At 43.8% G+C, this 23,119-nt stretch overlaps 2 protein-coding genes across 2 annotated transcripts in view; one reads left to right on the forward strand and one right to left on the reverse strand.

Annotated features, from left to right (window-relative positions):
- Positions 1-23,119, forward strand: part of LOC139758338 (uncharacterized) — a 266,694-nt gene that overhangs the window by 19,616 nt on the left and 223,959 nt on the right. The window lies entirely within an intron of this gene.
- LOC139758322 (toll-like receptor 6) lies at positions 9,968-19,188 on the reverse strand. Its single transcript, XM_071679575.1, is given in 2 exon segments — positions 9,968-16,679; positions 16,682-19,188. Coding segments are annotated over 2 exon segments (4,350 nt in total). The 5' UTR covers positions 17,715-19,188; the 3' UTR covers positions 9,968-13,362.

The following is a 23,119-nucleotide window of genomic DNA, read 5'->3' on the forward strand; positions in this document are numbered from 1 at the left end:
AAATAGGTAATTACGAATAATCACACACACACAGACACACACACACACACACACACACACACACACACACAGACACACACACACACACACACACACACACACACATACACACACATCTGAATTTTAAAATAGTGTAGAACAAAACCAATCTCGCTTGAGGTCATAAATCCAGCGAGGCCTGGGTGTAAACACTTACATTTCTAATTAAGTCAAAGTTTGATGTGTATTTTCGTCATTTGTTCCCAGTTTTGCCTTGGGTTTGTGTGTGTGTGTGTGTGTTTGTGTCTGTCTGTCTGTCTGTCTGTCTGTCTGTCTGTCTGTCTGTCTGTTTTACTGTCATACAGCCTTCTCAGCTTCTATATACTGTCATCAGTCACAATTTCCTCACTCAGTTTATCGCAGTCATCCACCAATCTCATGCTACTAAAGTAGAACTTTGAATCCCTTTTATTTTATCTTTTTTTACAACCCGTTTCTCGTGTAATTCCATAGTATATGGTTTCTGGTTCTATATCTAAGTGTTCAGAAGACCTGTTCATTGTCGACGTCATTGGAATAGTATAAGAACAAAGGTTTTATGTTATCAAGTCTCCCCTTATACTTCTTTGTCTTCCAAGGTGATCGAATTACTGAGTCGGATACTCAGCCTAGAACTGTCTCAGTAACAAGGAGACAGCAGTCACTGAGTGGCCAATAATGCTTTCGAATTTTCTTAAGAAGGTATCACACGGGTTGTAAGGATGCATGGTACAAAAGGGGAGTAAGATATGAATATGTGGGGTCAGCTCAAATACGTACAAAAAGGGAGTAAGATATACATATGTGGGATCAACCCAAATACGTACAAAGGGGGAGTAAGATATACATATGTGGGTTCAACTCAAATGCATACATAAGGGAAATTTGATATACATTTGTGGGATCAACTCAAATACATACAAAAGGGGAATTTGATATGCATACGTGGGATCAACTCATATACATACAAAAGGGGAGTAAGTTATATATATGGGTGGGATCAACACAAATACGTGCAAAAGTGGAGTAAGATATACATATGTGGGATCAACACAAATACATACAAAAGAAACCTTCGATAAATGGTCTAAGAAAAAGAAGGTTTAGGGGGACCGAAGTATTGAAAGATATACGATTACTGTTACTGCCACCAGCTAGTCTTACCTTATGGCAAAATACCGCTGTAGGTTAGTATGTAGGTATGTATGTAGGTAGATAAGTAGGTATGTAGGTAGATAAGGAGGTATGTATGTAGGTAGATAAGTAGGAATGTATGTAGGTAGATAATTACTTAGGTATGTAGGTAGATAAGTAGGTAGTTAGTTAAGTAGATAGGTATGTAAGTAGATACGTAGGTAGGTAGGTAAGAAGGTACGTATGTAGGTAGACAAGTAAGTAGGTAGGTGAGTAGGTACCTATGTAAGTAGACAATTAGGTAAGTAGTTACGTATGTAGGTAGATAATTAGGCAGGTAGATAAATAAATTGGTAGGTAGGTAGGTAAGTAGGTACGTAAGTAGACAATTAGGTGAGTAGTTACGTATGTAGGTAGATAATTAGGTAGGTAGATAAGTAGATAAGTAGGTAGGTAGGTAGGTAAGGGCCTGGTGTTTGTGGAAAGCATTACAACAGCTTAAGAAAAAAAAGAAAAGAAAACAGCATCCACACTCCAGACACAGATGGTTCACACTGGTGTCGCACTTGACCTTGGACTTGGGGCGCGTCAGCCTCCAGTATTCAAACCCTTCACCTCACTCACTCACCGGCAGTGTGTGTGTGTGTGTGTGTGTGTATGTGTGTATGTGTGTGGGAGACTCGTGACACAGGTCAGTTTTACCCCAAGGTCATTCAAGTGACGACATGGCGGCGATGGCTTGAGACAACGACCCTTCGTTTTCTTCGCTTAGCCTCCTGTATTATATGTGTCGTGAGGTCGTGGTCGTTGGCACACACACACACACACACACACACACACACACACACACACACACACACACGACAGAGATGATTGTGTCGTGGGCTGGAGATACTTGCTGTGTGTGTGTGTGTGTGTGTGTGTGTGTGAGAGAGAGAGAGAGAGAGAGAGAGAGAGAGAGAGAGAGAGAGAGAGAGAGAGAGAGAGCGAAGGGGGTGGTGTGTGTGTTGTGTCCTGAGCCCACAGCAGTAGGTGGGCATGTAAATAAAAGGGAATTGTTTGTTGGTCACCCCCCGTTTTCTCTTTTGGTTTCTTGATCTTAAAACGAGTAAGTTGCAAAAAACAAAAACAAAAAAAAAAAAAAAAAAAAACGTTCTTTTGTTTCTTGACTGCTAAAGAAAATGATGGACTCACTATAATAAAGATAGGGAAATATCCACCATGTTATTATAATAACAACTCCCATCCCATAACATTATTAAATCCTCTTTAGATAGATCCTACAAGCAAAATGCACATTACCTATGAAAACTCTATAATACAAAGTATCAAATCCTTTTTTTTTTTCCATAAAACAGTGACATTCAACAATATATTTCAGTACGATAATATCCATACTGTTCACCTCCCACGACGATTTTCGAAAAAAGAGCTTTTAAGTCATAAATATTAAGTGTGGAGAACTCCATTCGTCCTCCTCGTATATCCAGGTCGTTGATCAGTTTCGTTAAATACGCCAATAGGTTCGGAGGTTCTGAATGGGGTCTTCCTCTATAGTCGGAAAATGGAATCGTATCCTGTAGACAGAAGGGATCTTAGATGATCTAATCGTCTTCAGAGCGGCAGCTTGATGGGACATTATAATTAGGAAACACATTCACGCATTTCGTTGATACTCTTATAACACTCTGACGCAGTCGATAAAAAAAATCACTTTCTTCGAATCGGATCATCACACGACAGTTTGATAACGCATTTATCTATAAATTCTATAACCCGCCGCGCCCCCTTTTAACCTAGGCCTTTATTCATTACTGACCATTATTAGTTATTTTTTTACGACCGATATCGCTCGGGGATTTGGAGAAGGTGTTGCGGTGTATATATATATTTTTTTCTCGCAAGACAGAAGCGACAGCAATGCTCCGGTTGACGCCAAGAGACGAGCACCAGAGGACGACAAAGGGCGCGTGTCGTCGTCCATCCCAGCTTGGTCGTTGTGGTGGTCGTCCCCCCCCCCCCCTCATCATCAACCGCACTTCACCTGGCCCTAACAACCCAGTTTGGGTAATCCTATTAGCGAAATGATGGGCGGATTTTAAGGTCTTGTAGTCGCGAGAGCCACCGTACTGCGCCTGTCTCCTCACTCCCCACACTTCTTCTTCTTCTTCTTCATTTCTCTTCTTCTTCCTTTTCTTCTTCTTCTTCTTCTTCTTCTTCTTTTTCTTCTTCTTCATTTCTCTTCTTCTTCCTCTTCTTCTTCTTCTTCTTCATCTTCTTCTTCTTCTTCTATTTCTCTTCATCTTCTTCTTCTTCTTCTTCTTCTCAATTTGTCTTCATCATCATCATCATCATCTTCATTTCTCTTCTTCTTCTTCTTCTCCTTCTTCTTCTTCTTGTTCTTCTTCTTCTTCATTTCTCTTCTTCTTCTTCTTCTTCTTCTTCTTCTTCTTCAATTCTCTTCTTCATCTTCAATTTTCTCCTTCATTTCTCTTCATCTTCTTCTTCTTCTTCTCCATTTGTCCTCCTCATCATCATCATCATCATCTTCATTTCTCTTCTTCTTCTTCAATTCTCTTCTTCATCTTCATTCATCTCCTTCTTCATTTCTGTTAATCTTCTTCTTCTTCTTCTTCTTCTTCTTCTTCTTCTTCTTCTTCCTCTTCTTCATTTCTCTTCTTTTTCTTCCTCTTCATTTCTCTCCTTCTTCTTCTGCTGTGTGTGTGTGTGTGTGTGTGTGTGTGTGTGTGTGTGTGTGTAGAGGCGGCACCAGCCTCACCTCACTGCCAGACGTGTGAGCGTTGGCTGCGGCAGACGACGGCAGAAAACATGGCGTCGTGTTGTGTGTTTGTCGGCGGTCATCGTTAGTGACGTAAATCTGGATCTTTTTGAGCTGACCAGAGGAGGCTTTGTGCGTCCGGACGTCTCAATTATTAACGTAATGAGGCAGTCAGTCTCTCTCTCTCTCTCTCTCTCTCTCTCTCTCTCTCTCTCTCTCTCTCTCTCTCTCTCTCTCTCTAAAGGGGAAGGGGGGGGTGGTGGAATGGAAATCTTCCCCTCTAGTTTTTACTTTTCCAAAAGGAGGAACAGAGAAGGGGGCCAAGTGAGGATATTCCCCTTAAGGCTTAATCCTCTGTTCTTAACGCTCACCTCGCTAACGCGGGAAATGGCGAGTATGATTGAAAAAAGGAATATATATATATATATATATATATATATATATATATATATATATATATATATATATATATGCATATATGTATATATGTATATTCCTATGAGTCCACGGGGAAAATGAAACACGAAAAGTTCCCAAGTGCACTTTCGTATAATAATCACATCATCAAGGGAGACACAAGAGAGGAATATAACAGTCACTTTTCGTGTTTCATTTTCCCCGTGGACTCATAGGAATATCTTGATCACGCGCAAAATTGTGATCCTTTCCAATATATATATATATGTATATATATATATATATATATATATATATATATATATATATATATATATATATATATATATATATATGTGTGTGTGTGTGTGTGTGTGTGTGTGTGCTGGTCCTTATTAAGTAACTATAACTGATGGTTCTCTACTTCAACTAACAGGGTCTGTAGGAAACTTCTTTCACATGACGAAGCTAATTGCTCGTCTGCGCAAATTAATGGTGCTTTTTACCTCCCCGAATCCTGAGTAGTGAAGGCAATATTAGCTGGGGGACGATGGAAGCTAAGTTAGCTGGGTATGATGGAAGCTAAGTTGGCTGGGTATGATGGAAGTTAAGGTAGCTGGGTACGATGGAAGTTAAGTTAGCTGGGTATGATGGAAGCTAAGTTGGCTGGGTATGATGGAAGTTAAGGTACCTGGGTACGATAGAAGTTAAGTTAGCTGGAGACGATGGCAGTTAAGTTTGCTGGGTACGATAGAAGTTAAGTTAGCTGGGCATGATGGAAGTTAAGTTAGCTGAGGACGATGGAAGTTAAGTTAGCTGGGTACGTTGGAAGCTAAGTTAGCTGGGTACAGTAAAAGCTACATGAACTGGGTACAGTAACAGATACAGTAGCATCCTTGAGTACATCAGTAGACTCCTGTAATTTATTCGTACTATAGACCCCCTTCGTTGTGATGACGTCACCCCGTGAGTGGGATGACGTCATCACGACATATGAACCCCCCCCCCCCCAAAGGAATAAATTCAGCTCTTAACACCACTGTATAGAGCCAGCCGCCGAGGTGAATGTTTGTAAGCCCTCCAAAGACGACGGCTCTATCCTTTAAATCGGCTCATTCCCTTAAAACGGTTCTATCCTTTAAGATGGTTCTCTCCCTTAAGACGGCTCTATCCTTTAAGACGGCTCTGTCCCTTAAGACTGCTCTATCCCTTAAGACTGCTCTATCCCTTAAGACTGCTCTATCCCTTAAGACGGTTCTATCCCTTAAGACGGCTCTATCCCTTAAGACGGCTCTATCCCTTAAGACGGTTCTATCCCTTAAGACGGCTCTATCCCTTAAGACGGCTCTATCCCTTAAGACAGTTCTATCCCTTAAGACTGCTCTATCCCTTAAGACTGCTCTATCCCTTAAGACTGCTCTATCCCTTAAGACAGCTCTATCCCTTAAGACGGTTCTATCCCTTAAGACGGCTCTATCCCTTGCATACATTGACTCTATCCCTTCATGATGCCTGGGTAAGAGTCTATATTATAATCTGTCTTGTATCTTTCTTCTTTAGCACATTATTGCCTTCACCAGATTTGAAAGGTCATACCCACTTGTGCACACCTTTAGTATGTATACAAAGATTCACTTTAGTGTGTGTACAAAGATACAGTTTATTATGTATACAAAGATTCACTTTAGTGTGTGTACAAAGATACAGTTTATTATGTATACAAAGATTCACTTTAGTGTGTGTACAAAGATACAGTTTATTATGTATACAAAGATTCACTTTAGTATGTATACAAAGATACAGTTTATTATGTATACGAAGATTCACTTTAGTATGTATACAAAGATACAGTTTATTATGTATACGAAGATTCACTTTAGTATGTATACAAAGATACAGTTTATTATGTATACAAAGATTCACTTTTGTATGTATACAAAGATACAGTTTATTATGTATACAAAGATTCACTTACGTATGTATACGAAGATACAGTTTAGTACGTATACAAAGATACAGTTTGATACGTATACAATGGTTCAGTTTAGTATGTATACAAAGATTCAGCTTAGTATATATACAAAGATACAGTTTGCATGTATACAAAGGTTCAGTTTAGTATGCATACAATGGTTCAGTTTAGTATATATACCGTGGTTGTTTAGTATGTATACATTGGTTCAGTTTAGTATGTATAGAGTGGTTCAGCTTTCCATTGGACCCGCCCGGGGTATGGCCCACATGAGTTCGACTCCTGGTCGTGTTGGCATTTAGCCTACACACACACACACACACAACACACACACACACACACACACACACACACATATATATATATATATATATATATATATATATATATATATATATATAAAACACGTGGACACCTTGGAGTCCCCTTAATATCAAAACAGTTTCAGGTTTGGAATTTACATCATCTTATACCTAAAACGTTGACATACACATGGGATGTATTTCCGAAAAGATTAATCGTCTTTTCTCTATAACTGAATTCCCTCGTTCCTGCTGAACACTAGCAGAATCACCAGCAACAATACATATGATTTCACTTGAAATAAAAACGAATAACAGTATTTAACCCGGTTTTCATACGATCCCTTATTTTCTAATCGAGTGGAGTAACTAATATATATATATATCGCCGGAGAAATTCATGACTGTGATACATCACACACGTAAAGTGCTGTTTAATCAGACTTCCCATCTAAGGGGAGGGTCTCCATCTTGACCTTTTCCATTCGGTTCCCACGGTCAAGCTTTGGAGCTTCGAAAGACTAAGAAGTTTTAGAAAAAAGGCTTTCAGAAAACTTTTCGTAGGGATTCCTGCTCACAACTTTTGGTATAGAAATGGGAAATTTACAACCTATACGTTTTAGTTTTTCGTAGATTGTCAGGCATATATATTTTTGGTGAGACTTACCTTTTACGTCAAGCCTTCCAAAGGATATACCGATATATATATATATATATATATATATATATATATATATATATATATATATATATATATATATATATATATATATTGGTAAACAGAGAAGAGGTAGTAAAAGCTTTGCGGAAGATGAAAGCCGGCAAGGCAACAGGTTTGGATGGTATTGCAGTGGAATTTATTAAAAAAGGGGGTGACTGTATTGTTGACTGGTTGGTAAGGTTATTTAATGTATGTATGACTCATGGTGAGGTGCCTGAGGATTGGCGGAATGCGTGCATAGTGCCATTGTACAAAGGCAAAGGGGATAAGAGTGAGTGCTCAAATTACAGAGGTATAAGTTTGTTGAGTATTCCTGGTAAATTATATGGGAGGGTATTGATTGAGAGGGTGAAGGCATGTACAGAGCATCAGATTGGGGAAGAGCAGTGTGGTTTCAGAAGTGGTAGAGGATGTGTGGATCAGGTGTTTGCTTTGAAGAATGTATGTGAGAAATACTTAGAAAAGCAAATGGATTTGTATGTAGCATTTATGGATCTGGAGAAGGCATATGATAGAGTTGATAGAGATGCTCTGTGGAAGGTATTAAGAATATATGGTGTGGGAGGAAAGTTGTTAGAAGCAGTGAAAAGTTTTTATCGAGGATGTAAGGCATGTGTACGTGTAGGAAGAGAGGAAAGTGATTGGTTCTCAGTGAATGTAGGTTTGCGGCAGGGGTGTGTGATGTCTCCATGGTTGTTTAATTTGTTTATGGATGGGGTTGTTAGGGAGGTGAATGCAAGAGTTTTGGAAAGAGGGGCAAGGATGAAGTCTGTTGGGGATGAGAGAGCTTGGGAAGTGAGTCAGTTGTTGTTCGCTGATGATACAGCGCTGGTGGCTGATTCATGTGAGAAACTGCAGAAGCTGGTGACTGAGTTTGGTAAAGTGTGTGAAAGAAGAAAGTTAAGACTAAATGTGAATAAGAGCAAGGTTATTAGGTACAGTAGGGTTGAGGGTCAAGTCAATTGGGAGGTGAGTTTGAATGGAGAAAAACTGGAGGAAGTGAAGTGTTTTAGATATCTGGGAGTGGATCTGGCAGCGGATGGAAACATGGAAGCGGAAGTGGATCATAGGGTGGGGGAGGGGGCGAAAATTCTGGGAGCCTTGAAGAATGTGTGGAAGTCGAGAACATTATCTCGGAAAGCAAAAATGGGTATGTTTGAAGGAATAGTGGTTCCAACAATGTTGTATGGTTGCGAGGCGTGGACTATGGATAGAGTTGTGCGCAGGAGGATGGATGTGCTGGAAATGAGATGTTTGAGGACAATGTGTGGTGTGAGGTGGTTTGATCGAGTAAGTAACGTACGGGTAAGAGAGATGTGTGGAAATAAAAAGAGCGTGGTTGAGAGAGCAGAAGAGGGTGTTTTGAAATGGTGTGGTCACATGGAGAGAATGAGTGAGGAAAGATTGACCAAGAGGATATATGTGTCGGAGGTGGAGGGAACGAGGAGAAGAGGGAGACCAAATTGGAGGTGGAAAGGTGGAGTGGAAAAGATTTTGTGTGATCGGGGCCTGAACATGCAGGAGGGTGAAAGGAGGGCAAGGAATAGAGTGAATTGGAGCGATGTGGTATACCGGGGTTGACGTGCTGTCAGTGGATTGAATCAAGGCATGTGAAGCGTCTGGGGTAAACCATGGAAAGCTGTGTAGGTATGTATATTTGCGTGTGTGGACGTATGTATATACATGTGTATGGGGGTGGGTTGGGCCATTTCTTTCGTCTGTTTCCTTGCGCTACCTCGCAAGCGCGGGAGACAGCGACAAAGCAAAAAAAAAAAAAAAAAAAAAATATATATATATATATATATATATATATATATATATATATATATATCTTTTTTTTTTTCTTTCATACGTTTGTATAAGAGACGGATGAGACATAAGGAGAAAGCGAGACATACGCGCAACAAGCATAAACGTACATCAACAAACAAAGACACATCCAGTCGAGAGTTTTAAAGCTGGGCTTTGGGAGTGTGTTTGCTCAGCTTTGAATATGCTTACGTGGTCGTGTGTGTGTGTGTGTGTGTGTGTGTGTACGTGTTTTGGATCTAAACCAATACTTCAATAAGTGTGGTTATATTGTCAGCCTTTATTTACATTCATTGGTAAGAAGATGTAAGACTAGCTCTTGAAGTCCATGATTGCAGATAGAACACTTGCGCTTTAATCCTGTGATTGCCACGATGTAATCCCTCAGGTTACAACCCAGACCCCGAAGAGTACAACAACTTTCTCCATTACAGTACGATGATTAGATTTATTGTGCAAAAGTGGATGATAAGGCATCGTACTCACGAGGGATAAGTTGTCGTACCCACCACATAGGCACCGCTACATCTTGCAGACCAAGTGTTCTCTCTTACACACACACACACACACACACACACACACATACACACACACACACACACACATGCACATAATTTCAGTGGAGCAGGATGAGCGATACGAAAAGCACATGAACGATCTTTATTGACAACAGACGGACAAGACTTTTTTTGGTGAGCGTATCACAACATGGACAGGGTGACCATCTCAATTAGGAAAGTATCGTTACAGATCAAATTATATCAGCAAACAACAGATCTTTTGTACCAAATAACATGAGCATACAAAATGCATGGACAATATATATATAGTATATATATATATATATATATATATATATATATATATATATATATATATATATATATATAATAGTTTATAATACTCGAAATAAACTTACATTTTAGTATAAAGATGAGCAAATATTCATACAGAATGTTTTCTTATTGGTATATTAACAAAACAGTCAACACCATATAAGCCCACACATTGACCTTGATATTATGACTGTATACAAAACATATTATGTAGGATATACATAGGAATTTCAAAGATAGCATACTCACTCTTTGATTGAATATACCCATCCTTGTATTGTATATGTATGTACAAGTACACAGCTACATGTATGTCAGTTTCAGTAGAATATACGAAAACACTGAATGTATATATATATTTTTTTTCTTTTGATAAAATAGCAACATAACAATAAAAATGATATATAGTAATGCCATCAAAAATGAAAATATAACAATTTGTCTACCATAAATAAAAGATTTAAGCTATAGTCCAAATCTAATGCACGTCAGTGAACTTATAACTGTTGACAAAAAAGTTAGAGCACAGAGCTATTGCAAAAAAAAAAAGAAAAAGATACATCACTTAGTTTATGTAATAAACTGGATAAAATACTGCATATTTTGTATTACCTTCTGTAGTGTCAACAGCTTGACGTAAGGGGAAAAAATATACTTGGACAAAATATATAAAGAATATAAAGTTTTCGAAGTTATTCGTAATATCGTTTTCAACAGTAGGTCCGCAGTACCATAGATAATAACATATTTCCAGCACGTGTATGTTCACAATGGCCTGTACTTGTAGTAAGAATGTATGTGGTTTTCGTATTATCCTGAGCACTTGAGAAGATCGTGTCTGTAGGAATGTATCATTTCGTGGCTGTGTCTGCCTGCAGCTTGCCTGCCGGTGACAACTTTGTTTGACCCTGGTAGTTGATAAAGAGCTTTTATTAAAGCCCAGCAATCCCCTCCCCCCAAAAAAAAAAACCCACATGCATAGTGAGTGCACATGTAAACACCTTCACGATCATAATGAACCCAGAGAGCAAAGCAACCCTTTAAATGGTTTTACCTAAGGTAGTTCATGATTTATGATCGTCTCTTGCTTGAAGCGCGAGTTGGGTTATCGAACTTAGAAACACATCCACTGAGCAAAAATGGACAGTGATGGACGAGACGAAGAATAGTAATGTCAGGGGAATTGATCATTTGAAATCTCGGACTTTCGGTATTAATGAAGAGGATTGAAAATTGATTTTGTGGTGTTGTGTGGACCGACTGTATAGCATATGTAGATACATCATATATATATATATATATATATATATATATATATATATATATATATATATATATATATATATATATTAACTGAAATAATAGTAGGTCTTCAAAACTTTATCATTCTCGTAACACAGTTATAAGAATGCGGGGACAAAGTGCATTAACACAGTATAGCCAAATTAACAGTATAGTGGAGTACTCTAATATTTTTCTTGTTAAATATTCCCAGAGATGAACACATTTTCGTTTGAAAAAATACAATGAAAAAAGAAAAAAAAAATAATTTTAGTTACAAAACTGCATGAAGATTGGTGTTAAAAAAATAAGTACAGATTAAGTCTTCATTTTCGTATGATTTTTACACTTCAAATCATTGACGAGTTTCATGAATTATACATTATGGGTTTTGGATAAGTCACACATCATACAATGTTACCCAAAACAAGGGATCGAAGCTTAGCCAGTGTTGGTATAACAGTGTATACACAGTGTCGGTTCGGTGGACACCCTGCGCTGCAAAATATAAAGTTTAGGCTTCTTTCCAGAGAGCTGCTCCATCTCAGCTTTAGCTGGAGACACAAGATGGTGCCATTTCAAAAACACATTATACGAGAAAGTTAAACAAACAAGTCATGAAGGTTGCCCACATTGAGGAAATTTCTTAACCAAGAAAATATGAAAAAAAAAGAATATGTAATGATTTAATCTAAGGGCAGAGGAAAATCTGCATATTTTCCTCCAGTTTACCAATTACAAGGATCGCAAGACTTAAGCTGAACATAATAGCTTCCAGGAAGCTGACTGACGTGACACATTTAGGCCAAGCTGTGTGTGTGTGTGTCTCAGCGACGACCTCGACTACAGACAGAGCCGCCCTTGGGTCCTGGCAAATTACTAAGACGGGGGAAACCTCGTGCGATACTCCTGCTGGAGGCGAACCCAGTACGACCGGAGAATTACTTAGTGTAATCAGAGGGAAGTAAGATACCAGAGCTTCCCCTCGTCAGACATATACCTCTGTGTGTGTGTGTGTGTGTGTGTGTGTAGTCATGTGAAGTGACATAATTGACATATACTTCAGCATAATCTTTCAAACTGGTGGTGAAAGATACGATGCATTTCACGAGTCAAACAGGTGGATGATCCAGTGAAAATATGAGAGCCTCAGCTTGCTTTCCGCTGCTGATGCTCCTTCTCCTCCTCCTCCTCCTTCGTCAGGTGGGTCCTACCACCGCAGGACGGAAAGTCTGCCGGCTGGAGGACAGTCCAAGGACAGAGGAGAGTGTATATATCACCTTAGTCCTGTGGTCTACCACAAAGACCCGAGACACTGCGAATTCAGGCGTGAAGGAGTGGGGAGAAAAAAAAAAAATGAAATTCATGTCAGGTCTCTGAGCAACACACGTCCATTGGCAGTGTACAGGTAATCACTCGTTAATGGTTGTTCCTCCGTAGTTCCCCCAACTCACGAGTGGTCTGTTGCTATGCTTGTTAAACCCTGGTGATCCGAGCGTGGCAGCAACATCGCCGACATTTTTTTTTTTGCAACGAAGTCCTAACGGTCATGGATAACTCCTGCTGGCGTTTATGAACTAGATCCTTCGAATCTACGTTCACCTTTTACGTGAGAAACGTCATAATGACAACCGTGGAGTGAGTTCCTCGTGTGCAAGGCAGCAGCTTCCCTGTATTTTCTATTGCACTGACATCATGGTCGGTTCTGGTGATGCGTTGTGCACACTGGCCGGATGAACCCTGGTCGATCGACCTGATGACTGGCTCGATGACATTACGATATTGTTCAGGGAGGGTGGTGGTCGACAGGTCGTCCACTCCAGTTCGACTAGGTGTAAGCTTCGACACCACTCCAGATGTCGACGAGGCGATCAGGAGACCGTGTGTGTGTGTGTGTGTGTGTGTGTGGGCGGAATATGTGCGGGCCAGTCCACGCTCGCGTGAGGTGCTGAGGGCATTGGTAATGGAGGCGGGGAGGATGCATATGAAGGGTGAGTATGTATACGGTCGTTGGTGGCGGGGTTGTCAAGATTAAAAAGGGATGCGTCAGAGAGTACAACGGTGGATGGAAAGGTTTGGGGGGGTAAGGGGTTCTAATGGGTTGCAGCATACTCCTAGACGAAGTAGGTCTGGCCTACGGGAGGAGACTGCTCGCTAGGGGCCGGGTGGAAGATCCAGCTGCGGGCCAGGTGGTCGGGGCCGTCTCTCTGGAACACTGGCGGGGCCCCGACGGGCCGACTACTCCCACCAACCTCTCTGTCGCCTGGCGGTTGGCTGTTGCTGGTCGAGGAGCTTGGCCCGGCAGGCGTGGGTAGGGTAGTAGGGGAGAGTAGTGAGGCTCCCAGCTCCCCACACTCGCTCACGCTCATGTACGTGTGGTCAGGGATGCTGTTAGAGCCTTGGGGTGAAGACTCGCCATCTCTCTTTTCGTCAGGAAGAGAAGGGGACGGAGGTTTGGTTGAGCTGTGCTGCCAGGGGGTGGCACCATGACCTGGTCTTCCCCTGGCTGTCCACGCTGCCTCGGACACGCTGCTGCCCACTGGTGCCTCCCAGTAAGGGTTGACCGTGAAAGACTTGGTGGACGTGTGACCCATTTTATTTTGCGGCGCGGGAAACGAGGAACCATTCTGGTAATCGGTCGCCACGAGTGGACGACTCACCGCCCTCCCGCTGAGAGACGAGGACAGCCCCGGACGCAAGCGAGGCTGCAGCGACGGCATCGCTCGCTGAAACTTCACCCAGAACCGCAGGTCTCGTGGGTGAAGAGTGGTGCCGGCTTTCCCGGCGATGTGAGCCAGCTCAGGGTCGAGCTCCGACTTCGGTACTCTTTCTAGCATGACGACGAGGACGTTCCGGTGTCGCAGTCCCCGAATGCCGTCAGCGTGAGCGCTCTTGATGTCGGGGCGGCTCCACTCAGTGCTCAAGAAGTTCCGAGAGAGTACCATCACGACGCGACGGCTGCAGGCGATGCTCTCGGAGATGGTTCGTCCAGACACGGGTGCTGAGGGAGCCGCACAGTCACGGTGAGTCACACAGAGCCGGTAGCCCGACGCCTCCAGCTCGGGCGCCATCAGTCCGCACACCCAGGTCGAGTCTTTGGCACTGTGGGTGACGAACGCGTCAAAGAGCTTCTCGTGTTTCTCTACGTACGAAGAAGTCTTCTCAAAGACGCCTTTGCCGTAGCGGCTGACCGCCCAAAGCCTCAGACGCCTGCGGTAGGCCACCACCGTGACAGCCGCAGCCAGCAGGACGAGGAGCAGCGCGACCGTGATGAGCAACAGCATCACATAGTCATGGATGATGAGGTTATTGATTCTCGTCGTGGCAACGTAGTGGTCACATCTCTCGGGCGTATCGGAGAGGACGGGAGGTCCTCTGATGCCGCTGCTGATGTGCTGACACCGTATGAGACTGGCGTTAGTTGTTTTGATCCGATTTCCCTCCAGCCAAGCTCTGAGGTTTGCTAAGTAATTACACTCACAGCTCCAGGGGTTGTGATAAAGGCTTACTTCAAGGAGAAACGGGTTCAGTGCGAGGTTCCACACGGGGAAGGTCGTCAGGAGGTTGTTGTCTAGTCTCAGAAGTTCTATCGCCCGAAGTGGAGAGAAGGAGACGTTGCTCAGGTGCCTGAGGTGGTTGTTGTGGAGGTACAGCTCACGAAGACTGCGTAGATCCACGAACTCGAAACCGTGAAGTGCCTGAAGCCGGTTGTGGTTGAGACGTAATATGTACAGGTTCCTCAGCCCATTGAAGGTGCGGTTCTGGATGGAGGTAATCTCCGAGTGGTTAAGATGAAGAACTCGCAAGTTCTTTCGTCCAATGAGGGCGTGAGAAGTGAGAGCGCCCATGGAGTTGCCATCCATGAATGCCTCCGTGACGTCCATGGGCACTCCAGACGGCATGTGGGACCAGCCACTACCACAGTCCACTACGTTGTGCGTCCACGTGTGGTCGTGGTAGCAGGTACAGTTTGCGGGACAGGTTTGCTCACAGTCGCACGCGTCGAAGTCACAGCAATGGCAGAGCGTGAAGCAGTGGCGGCGGTACGTACAGAGGAACTGTTGTGGATGGACGGTTACCAGCGGCACCACAGCTCCGTCCCAGACTTCTGGTAAGCGGCAGAGGACGGCTCCTCCATCTCCCAGATGTGGCACGATGGACGACCCGCCCAAGGAGCTCCCGATCCCGGCCTCAGCAGCTCTTAAGAGCCATTCGGCGACACAGTCGCACTGCAGAGGGTTCTGGGCCAGCAGAAGGAGGGGAGGCTGGGTGTCTCGGGAAGACAACCTCAACGCTGCCTCTTCGAGAATCGTCAGAAAATTGTAACGCAAGTCAATGAGCGAAATGACGTTCTTTTCTAGGAAGGTGTTGGAGGCCACGTAAGAGATTGCGTTGTGCTCAAGATGTAGCTCTTCTATGCCGTCTGGAACGACGGCCGCTTTGATTTCAGAAATGTTATTGTGTCCAGCATAAAGTACTCGAAGTCCGAGAGTCTTCTGCACTTCGTAGAAGTTTTCGAGTTTATTTATTTGGTTGTGGCTCACATCTAACCACTGAAGGTTCTTTGGGATGAGGGCGTAATCGAACCAAGTGATGCTGTTGTGAGAGATGTTGAGCCAAGTGAGATTCTGCAGGAACGTCACGAGGCCGTTGATGTCTTCAAGGTAATTGTTGTGGAGGTCGAGACCCACCAGCCGAGGTGTGGCCTCAAGTGCTCCAAACTCAATGTCTGAAAGTCCGTTGCCAGAGAGGTCGAGGTAACTGAGGGACGGGACCGCTGCCAAGGACACCTTGCTCACGTTGGTCAAGAAATTGTTGGCTAACCGGAGTTCCTGAAGATGTGCAAGGCCCTGAAAGACGCCTTCCTCAAGGTAAGATATTTGATTATGGCTAAGATCAAGTTTTCTTAAGAGGAGAGCTCGCGTCACGGCCTCTGGCAGGGCACTCAGCTCATTATGAGTGAGGCTTAGGTGATGTAAGGAGCTACAGTTGTCTAAAGCAGCTGTGTGTACTATTTCCAAGTGGTTGTGATCGAGCGTCAAGTGAGTCAGGACTGACAGACCCTGAAGAGCTCGACCGGAAAGAGTCATCAGCTGATTATGCGTCAACTCCAAAGTGTGCAAGTTTGCCAGGCCGGCAAACGTGGCATCAGAGAGGTGTCGCAGTTGATTGTGCGCTAGACGCAGTACCTGGAGGGAGTACAAGTCTTTAAAGGTATCTGGGCCCAGGTGGACCAGAAGATTGTACGACACGTCAAGGACCACTAGACGAATGAGGCCGGTGAAGGGTTCCACGTCGCTAGGCCCAAGGACCAGTTGGTTGTGGCTCAAGTTTAGCGTTAGCAACTGACCCAGACTACTGAAGGCTACAGGTGGTAGGACGCCAAGGGAGTTATTCGCTAGGCTAAGCTCCCTGAGCTGCCGCAGGTCGTTAATGCAGACGTCGGCACGGCCACCAACCTGTTGTGGGAGAGGTCCAAGCGTCTGAGTTCGTGTAAACCGCCGAAGGCCCAGTCGGAGAGATGGGCAAGACGGTTGTGCTTGAGTGAGAGAGTCTGGAGGTTTCTGGTGCTGTTGAAGGCTCGTTCAGGTATTTCGGCAACCTGGTTGTGGGAGAGGTCAAGGTGTTGCAGCGGGAGTGGACAATCTGGAGGCGGTTGGCTCTTTTCGCCCTGTGGTCGGTGAGCGCCGAGGCCCAGGTCCGGCAAGTGATGCAGGCGATTGTGCGTCAGGTTGAGGGCAGTGAGGGAGGGCAAGTGGCAGAACACAGCCGCTGGGAGAGACCAGAGGGCATTGTGGGCCAGATCGAGGGCCTCCAGACGATTCAGATCAGTCAGAGCTTTAGGGTGGACGGCCAGGGCTGCTCCGGGCCAGTCCCGGTGGTGTGCCCGCAGCGACAGCCGTCGCAGGTGCGGCAGGCCTGCAAGGGCGTGCGGGGGAAGCTCCGTCACCTTACACCCTAGGATCTGCAAGCCCTCTAGCCTGGGGAAGACTGTGAACATCCCTGCTGTGATCTCTGACTCGAAGATGACCTGTCTGGAGCAGTGCAGCGTGAGGACAGTGACGTGCGTGGCGTGAGCCAGGGCGGACAGTGACTCGTTACCTCCTCCCTCCGTCAGCAACGCTCGGCTCAGCGTCCGCACGTGGCAGCTCGTGCGGACCTGCTCACTGGCCCTGACCGTCATCCCGGCGTCCACGAGCTTCCACTCACACTCGTTCGGCCGTCCTCCCGCTCCGCTCACCAGCACCAGTAGTACTACAAGCATACCGGTGCGGCCGAGCATGAGGGCGGTGGGTGTGGTGGGCGTGGGAGGGCCTGCGACAGGTGTGTGGCGGGCCAGTACCCTCCGTTGACCCGTCCGGTGGCCGGAAATTTTTTTCAGGAGAGCCTCGCGGCTCGTTTGCCTGCCACCCCAACCCATCGATATCGACTTCACAAAGACACACGCAAGGGCTTGCACGTGCATGCGTGCGTGCGTGCGTGTAGCACGTGGCACACGAGAGGCGTACTAAGGTCGTCCGTCCTATGCCGAGTTGTGGTCGATGTTGGAGGTGGGGGGGTAAGCAAGGGGTAAAGGGAGGGGAGGGATGTGTTGATCTCTCTCGCGGTATTTATGTCTTTTATTGCTTTTCCCGGTTCACCAAACTACTTGCAATATTTACGACATGTCCTCGAATATGTATGTGCCGTGGTGGGATTCGAACCACCTAAACCGGGGCTACTGAACATCAATAGTTTAGCACGTTGGAAGGGGTTGGCCTGATCAGTTAGGGTGCTGTAGAGTTGATGCCCAGTAGCCCCGGTAGACGTTTCGAGACCCACCGCGGCAAACACTTATTCGAGAACATGTGTTAAATATTTCTACAGAATCGATGATGGGTAGAGCCTTGCCAGAGAAGCTGCAGCAGTAGGAGCAGCAGCCTGGGTCGTGAAGCAGCTGCACCGCTCCCACACCACCTGCTCACTCCTTGGGTTTTAACACGCCCCTCAGCTCACCTCAACACATTACTCCTCCTCCTCCACCACCTGTTATATTTCCTATTCGTCTCTCGTCACTGCTGTCACTTGTAACTGTCCTGCCTTTCACTGCCTTTGATAGTTTCACAATTCTTCTTTTCAAAATAGTTTTCCTTTGTTATTGATACAGCTTCCAGCAGTACTGTAGCCTCACACACACCGGCGCACCCGCCGGACTGAGCAGTGTTCGCTCACTCATAGTTCACTTGCCAGTCATACTAGCACTTCAAAATATGGCCTTGATATGAAGACACACAAACAAGCACACACACACACGCAAGGGAGATAGATGTGGGATCTCGTGCGGTGAGCGACTTCAGTTCTCTTTAATTCTGTGTTGAAAACTCGTTTGTTCCTCTTTTGGTCAGAATCTGTCAAAAGTTTGCCTTTCAACCATATTTATCACTATTATTTGATAGTTCAGGCAACTATTATCTAAAATTTTCTGTATTCAAAATGTAGTATTTCCCAGTTTATTTCAGCACTAGTCTCGAGAGCATTACAGTAATCCGTTATAAAATAACTGGCATTGAAAGGCAACATATATTTTCACTTAACTTTTTTTTTTTTTTTTTACTCAGAGAATCATTTTACCACCACTGACTCGCATGGCTTTTCATGTTACGCAAGTTTCCGGGTTAACGTTACCAGGGTCCTAACGATGCCTGCATGCGGTAACGCGTTATTTGTCTGCTAGAACGCTCCTCTGGTCTGTCACTTCCAACGGTTTACCCGTCATATATACTGTCTGTGTTGTGACAGAATGGTAGTACTTCTCTTAAAGTTACATTTTTGTCGTGCGTGGCGTTTTACCGAGTCACTTTAAGTCAGCAGAGAAACTCAAGACCTGGTTGGAGGGAGGAGGGATGGAGCGGGAGACCTGAGCAGACGCGCGCGCGTCTCTCCCCTGCTGCAGCTCACCGTTCACTGGCTGCCCGCGCTCGAGTCCCGCGCTTGCTAGACACTGCGAGAGGGCGCGTTGATCACCATGACATTTCTGAGCAGTTAGTGGACATTACTCCCCCCTTTCTCGAGCGAAGAGCCACTTTCGTTCCACCTCGCTTACAGCGAAGACAAATGAGAGTTCCAGCGATATTAAGAAAAAAAAAAAAAGAAAAAGTTTAAGATGTATGTATTTTCCGTTGGAAATTAGGTAATAGTAGAGCAGTTTCTTAGAGTACTCAGCCACTGCTAACAAGTGCACAAAAAGTAGCCTTTGCGTCTGTTCAGCCTTACGCAGCAGCCGGGAGTTATGCAAACCCTTCTATCGTAGTAGGTATAATGTAATACTTTCTCTGCTGTTGGCGAGTCTAGATTGAAATACACGAGGAAAACTATTATGTTCTATTAGTTGTTGATATGAGTTATACATCGGATTATGTTTAACCACCACGATCGTCATTCTAAAGCCATACGATATGTCAGTTGGACCAGATTTATTGGTTTATTGGCACTATGGGTGTTAGTAACTATTGTAGACAGTTCACACAAGACGATTCTTAGCCTAAATTCTTTTAACGATTTACGGCAGAGTAATAACTATAGTTTTTAGATGCGAGCTATGCATATCTCATATGATACATAGTGCAGTAGATTTAAAAGCCAGACATACAATTATGAGATCTCAGTAGTCGTGATGTTTGTAAACAGCAATCTATTTCGAAATGCGAAACACCCCAGGAAAGATTGTAATATTTCATTTGCATTAAAAATCACATATATTTGTTATGTACTCTCTGGGTGATTGCCCTTCGAACTCAAATCTCTCTCTCTCTTTTTTTTTTTTTTAGAACAACCAGGCAAGCAATAGAAATCTATGTATTTTCATTTCAAAAACACGTGGTTGACTTATGAATATTGGCTCTCTAGTAATCATATGTTGACAGACTATCCAATTCTCCATCATCGATAATGATGCTCGACTTTTGAACTATTATAGACCTTCCCCATTGGACAGACAGTCGCTTGGAATGTATTTGAGAGTTTGTATTCAGAGAAAACCTTCATTCCTTCGTCACCTGAAGTCAGTGAATCAAGAGGTGGGCTGAGTTCGAAAGTGCTTGCAGGAACCAAACTCTCTGTGATCATTTTGGACCCAAGTCATGACTAAATCATCGCGTGCGTGTATTGTTTGGCTTGTGGTTATAGAACGTATGAGATATCATTCAGTCAGGAGCCGTAACTTGCTGTCAAGATGGTACGATCTTTGGCTTTGATAGCCTAACCTTTGACCTGAACCTTGAGTCAAAGGTCAAGGCTGTCATACACAGACGAAGGTGTTAGAATAAGACTAATCTGCATATTGTGATTCTTTGAAGAGTTTAAGTGTATTGATGAATTTATTGATCATCACCCTGTAGGATGCCATTAGAATATGTGTTATACTGGTGTTATATATTATATCTTAACTTTGCAATATATGTTGTTGGACTTACTATATGTATGACATGTAATGTTAAGCCTGCCACTGGTCGCACACCAGTGCACAAGGCAGCAGCACAAGTTTGGCAAATTCTACCGCACTGCCACACTCATCGCTAGTTGCTGCTAGTTTGGCAGAGCGGCTTCATACGTTGGACTGGTTAATTAATGTTTCTCTCTAATCTTCTCGGTGTCTTTTGGAAGCTAGGGTATACAAGGGTAGAGCACTGATAGCGAAAGCATAACCCAACTTAGAAATCGTTAGGAATTGTAGGTAATTTATGCCTTAGGTTATCTGGCATGAAACCAGTCATATATTGATAACCACTAAATTTCAGAAGTGCACATAGCAACAGTCTTGTAGCCAGTAGCAAGCAGACTTTGTGTCTGTCAGTGTTGGCCCCTGAAGTGGAGTGTATAATGATGGTGAGGTTATGAGAATCCTGGTTAGTGATGTCCTTGCTGAACAGTGACTGTACGTACGTATATACCGCGATATATCTTTTTTTACGTCGTCTTCCGTGCATGTTTCCTTCGTCAACAAGAACCCATTGCCCAGGATGAGGGAGAGGAGTGTAATACCAGTCTCATTTCTTGTCATATAGGCTACAACGGACTCCGAATGCTTGTGGTTATGTTGCGAGTGAAAGGTCACCTTCGGTGAGGCTCTTGTCCTCGTCTGTCAGTAAGTGTTTTTAGTCGAAGAAACTTCGCAGTTTGAAAGTGAATCCGTAATTTCATGAGGCTTGAAGGTCCATGAGCCTCTTTTAAAAAAAAGGATGTTTGTATGATTATTATCATTATTATTATCATTATCATTTATCATTATTATTATTATTATTATTATCATTATTATTATTATTATTATTATCATTATCATAATACTTGATCGCCGTTTCTCCACGTCAACGAAGCAGCGCCAGGAAACAGACGAAGAATGGCCCATTCACTCATACTATTTTTTTTTTTATACTGTTCGCTATTTCCCGCTGTAGCGAGGTAGCGTTAAGAACAGAGGACTGAGCCTTAGACAGAAAATCCTCAGTTGGCCCCCTTCTCTGTTCCCTCTTTTGGAAAAGTAAAAACTGGAGGAGAGGATTTCCAACCCCACCGCTCCCTCCCCTTTTAGTCGCCTTCTACGAGAGGCAGGGAATACGTGGGAAGTTTTCTTTCTCCCCTATCCCCAGCGATTATATATATATTTAATTTGTTTATGGATGGGGTTGTTAGGGAGGTGAATGCAAGAGTTTTGGAAAGAGGGGCAAGTATGAAGTCTGTTGGGGATGAGAGAGCTTGGGAAGTGAGTCAGTCGTTGTTCGCTGATGATACAGCGCTGGTGGCTGATTCATGTGAGAAACTGCAGAAGCTGGTGACTGAGTTTGGTAAAGTGTGTGGAAGAAGAAAGTTAAGAGTAAATGTGAATAAGAGCAAGGTTATTAGGTACAGTAGGGTTGAGGGTCAAGTCAATTGGGAGGTGAGTTTGAATGGAGAAAAACTGGAGGAAGTGAAGTGTTTTAGATATCTGGGAGTGGATCTGGCAGCGGATGGAACCATGGAAGCGGAAGTGGATCATAGGGTGGGGGATGGGGCGAAAATTCTGGGGGCCTTGAAGAATGTGTGGAAGTCGAGAACATTATCTCGGAAAGCAAAAATGGGTATGTTTGAAGGAATAGTGGTTCCAACAATGTTGTATGGTTGCGAGGCGTGGGCTATGGATAGAGTTGTGCGCAGGAGGATGGATGTGCTGGAAATGAGATGTTTGAGGACAATGTGTGGTGTGAGGTGGTTTGATCGAGTGAGTAACGTAAGGGTAAGAGAGATGTGTGGAAATAAAAAGAGCGTGGTTGAGAGAGCAGAAGAGGGTGTTTTGAAGTGGTTTGGGCACATGGAGAGGATGAGTGAGGAAAGATTGACCAAGAGGATATATGTGTCGGAGGTGGAGGGAACAAGAAGAGGGAGACCAAATTGGAGGTGGAAAGATGGAGTGAAAAAGATTTTGTGTGATCGGGGCCTGAACATGCAGGAGGGTGAAAGGAGGGCAAGGAATAGAGTGAATTGGAGCGATGTGGTATACCGGGGTTGACGTGCTGTCAGTGGATTGAATCAAGGCATGTGAAGCGTCTGGGGTAAGCTATGGAAAGCTGTGTAGGTATGTATATTTGCGTGTGTGGACGTATGTATATACATGTGTATGGGGGTGGGTTGGGCCATTTCTTTCGTCTGTTTCCTGGCGCTACCTCGCAAACGCGGGAGACAGCGACAAAGTATAATAAAATATAATATGAATATATATATATATATATATATATATATATATATATATATATATATATATATATATATATATATATATATAGTTCAGACTATTAAAAGAGTCCATCCACCCACAGCCACAAATAAGCCGGGTTGTTCCAGATTGGAACTCTTGACAAC

Source organism: Panulirus ornatus, chromosome 2, assembly GCF_036320965.1.
Source record: "Panulirus ornatus isolate Po-2019 chromosome 2, ASM3632096v1, whole genome shotgun sequence".
Taxonomy (NCBI): Eukaryota; Metazoa; Arthropoda; class Malacostraca; order Decapoda; family Palinuridae; genus Panulirus; species Panulirus ornatus.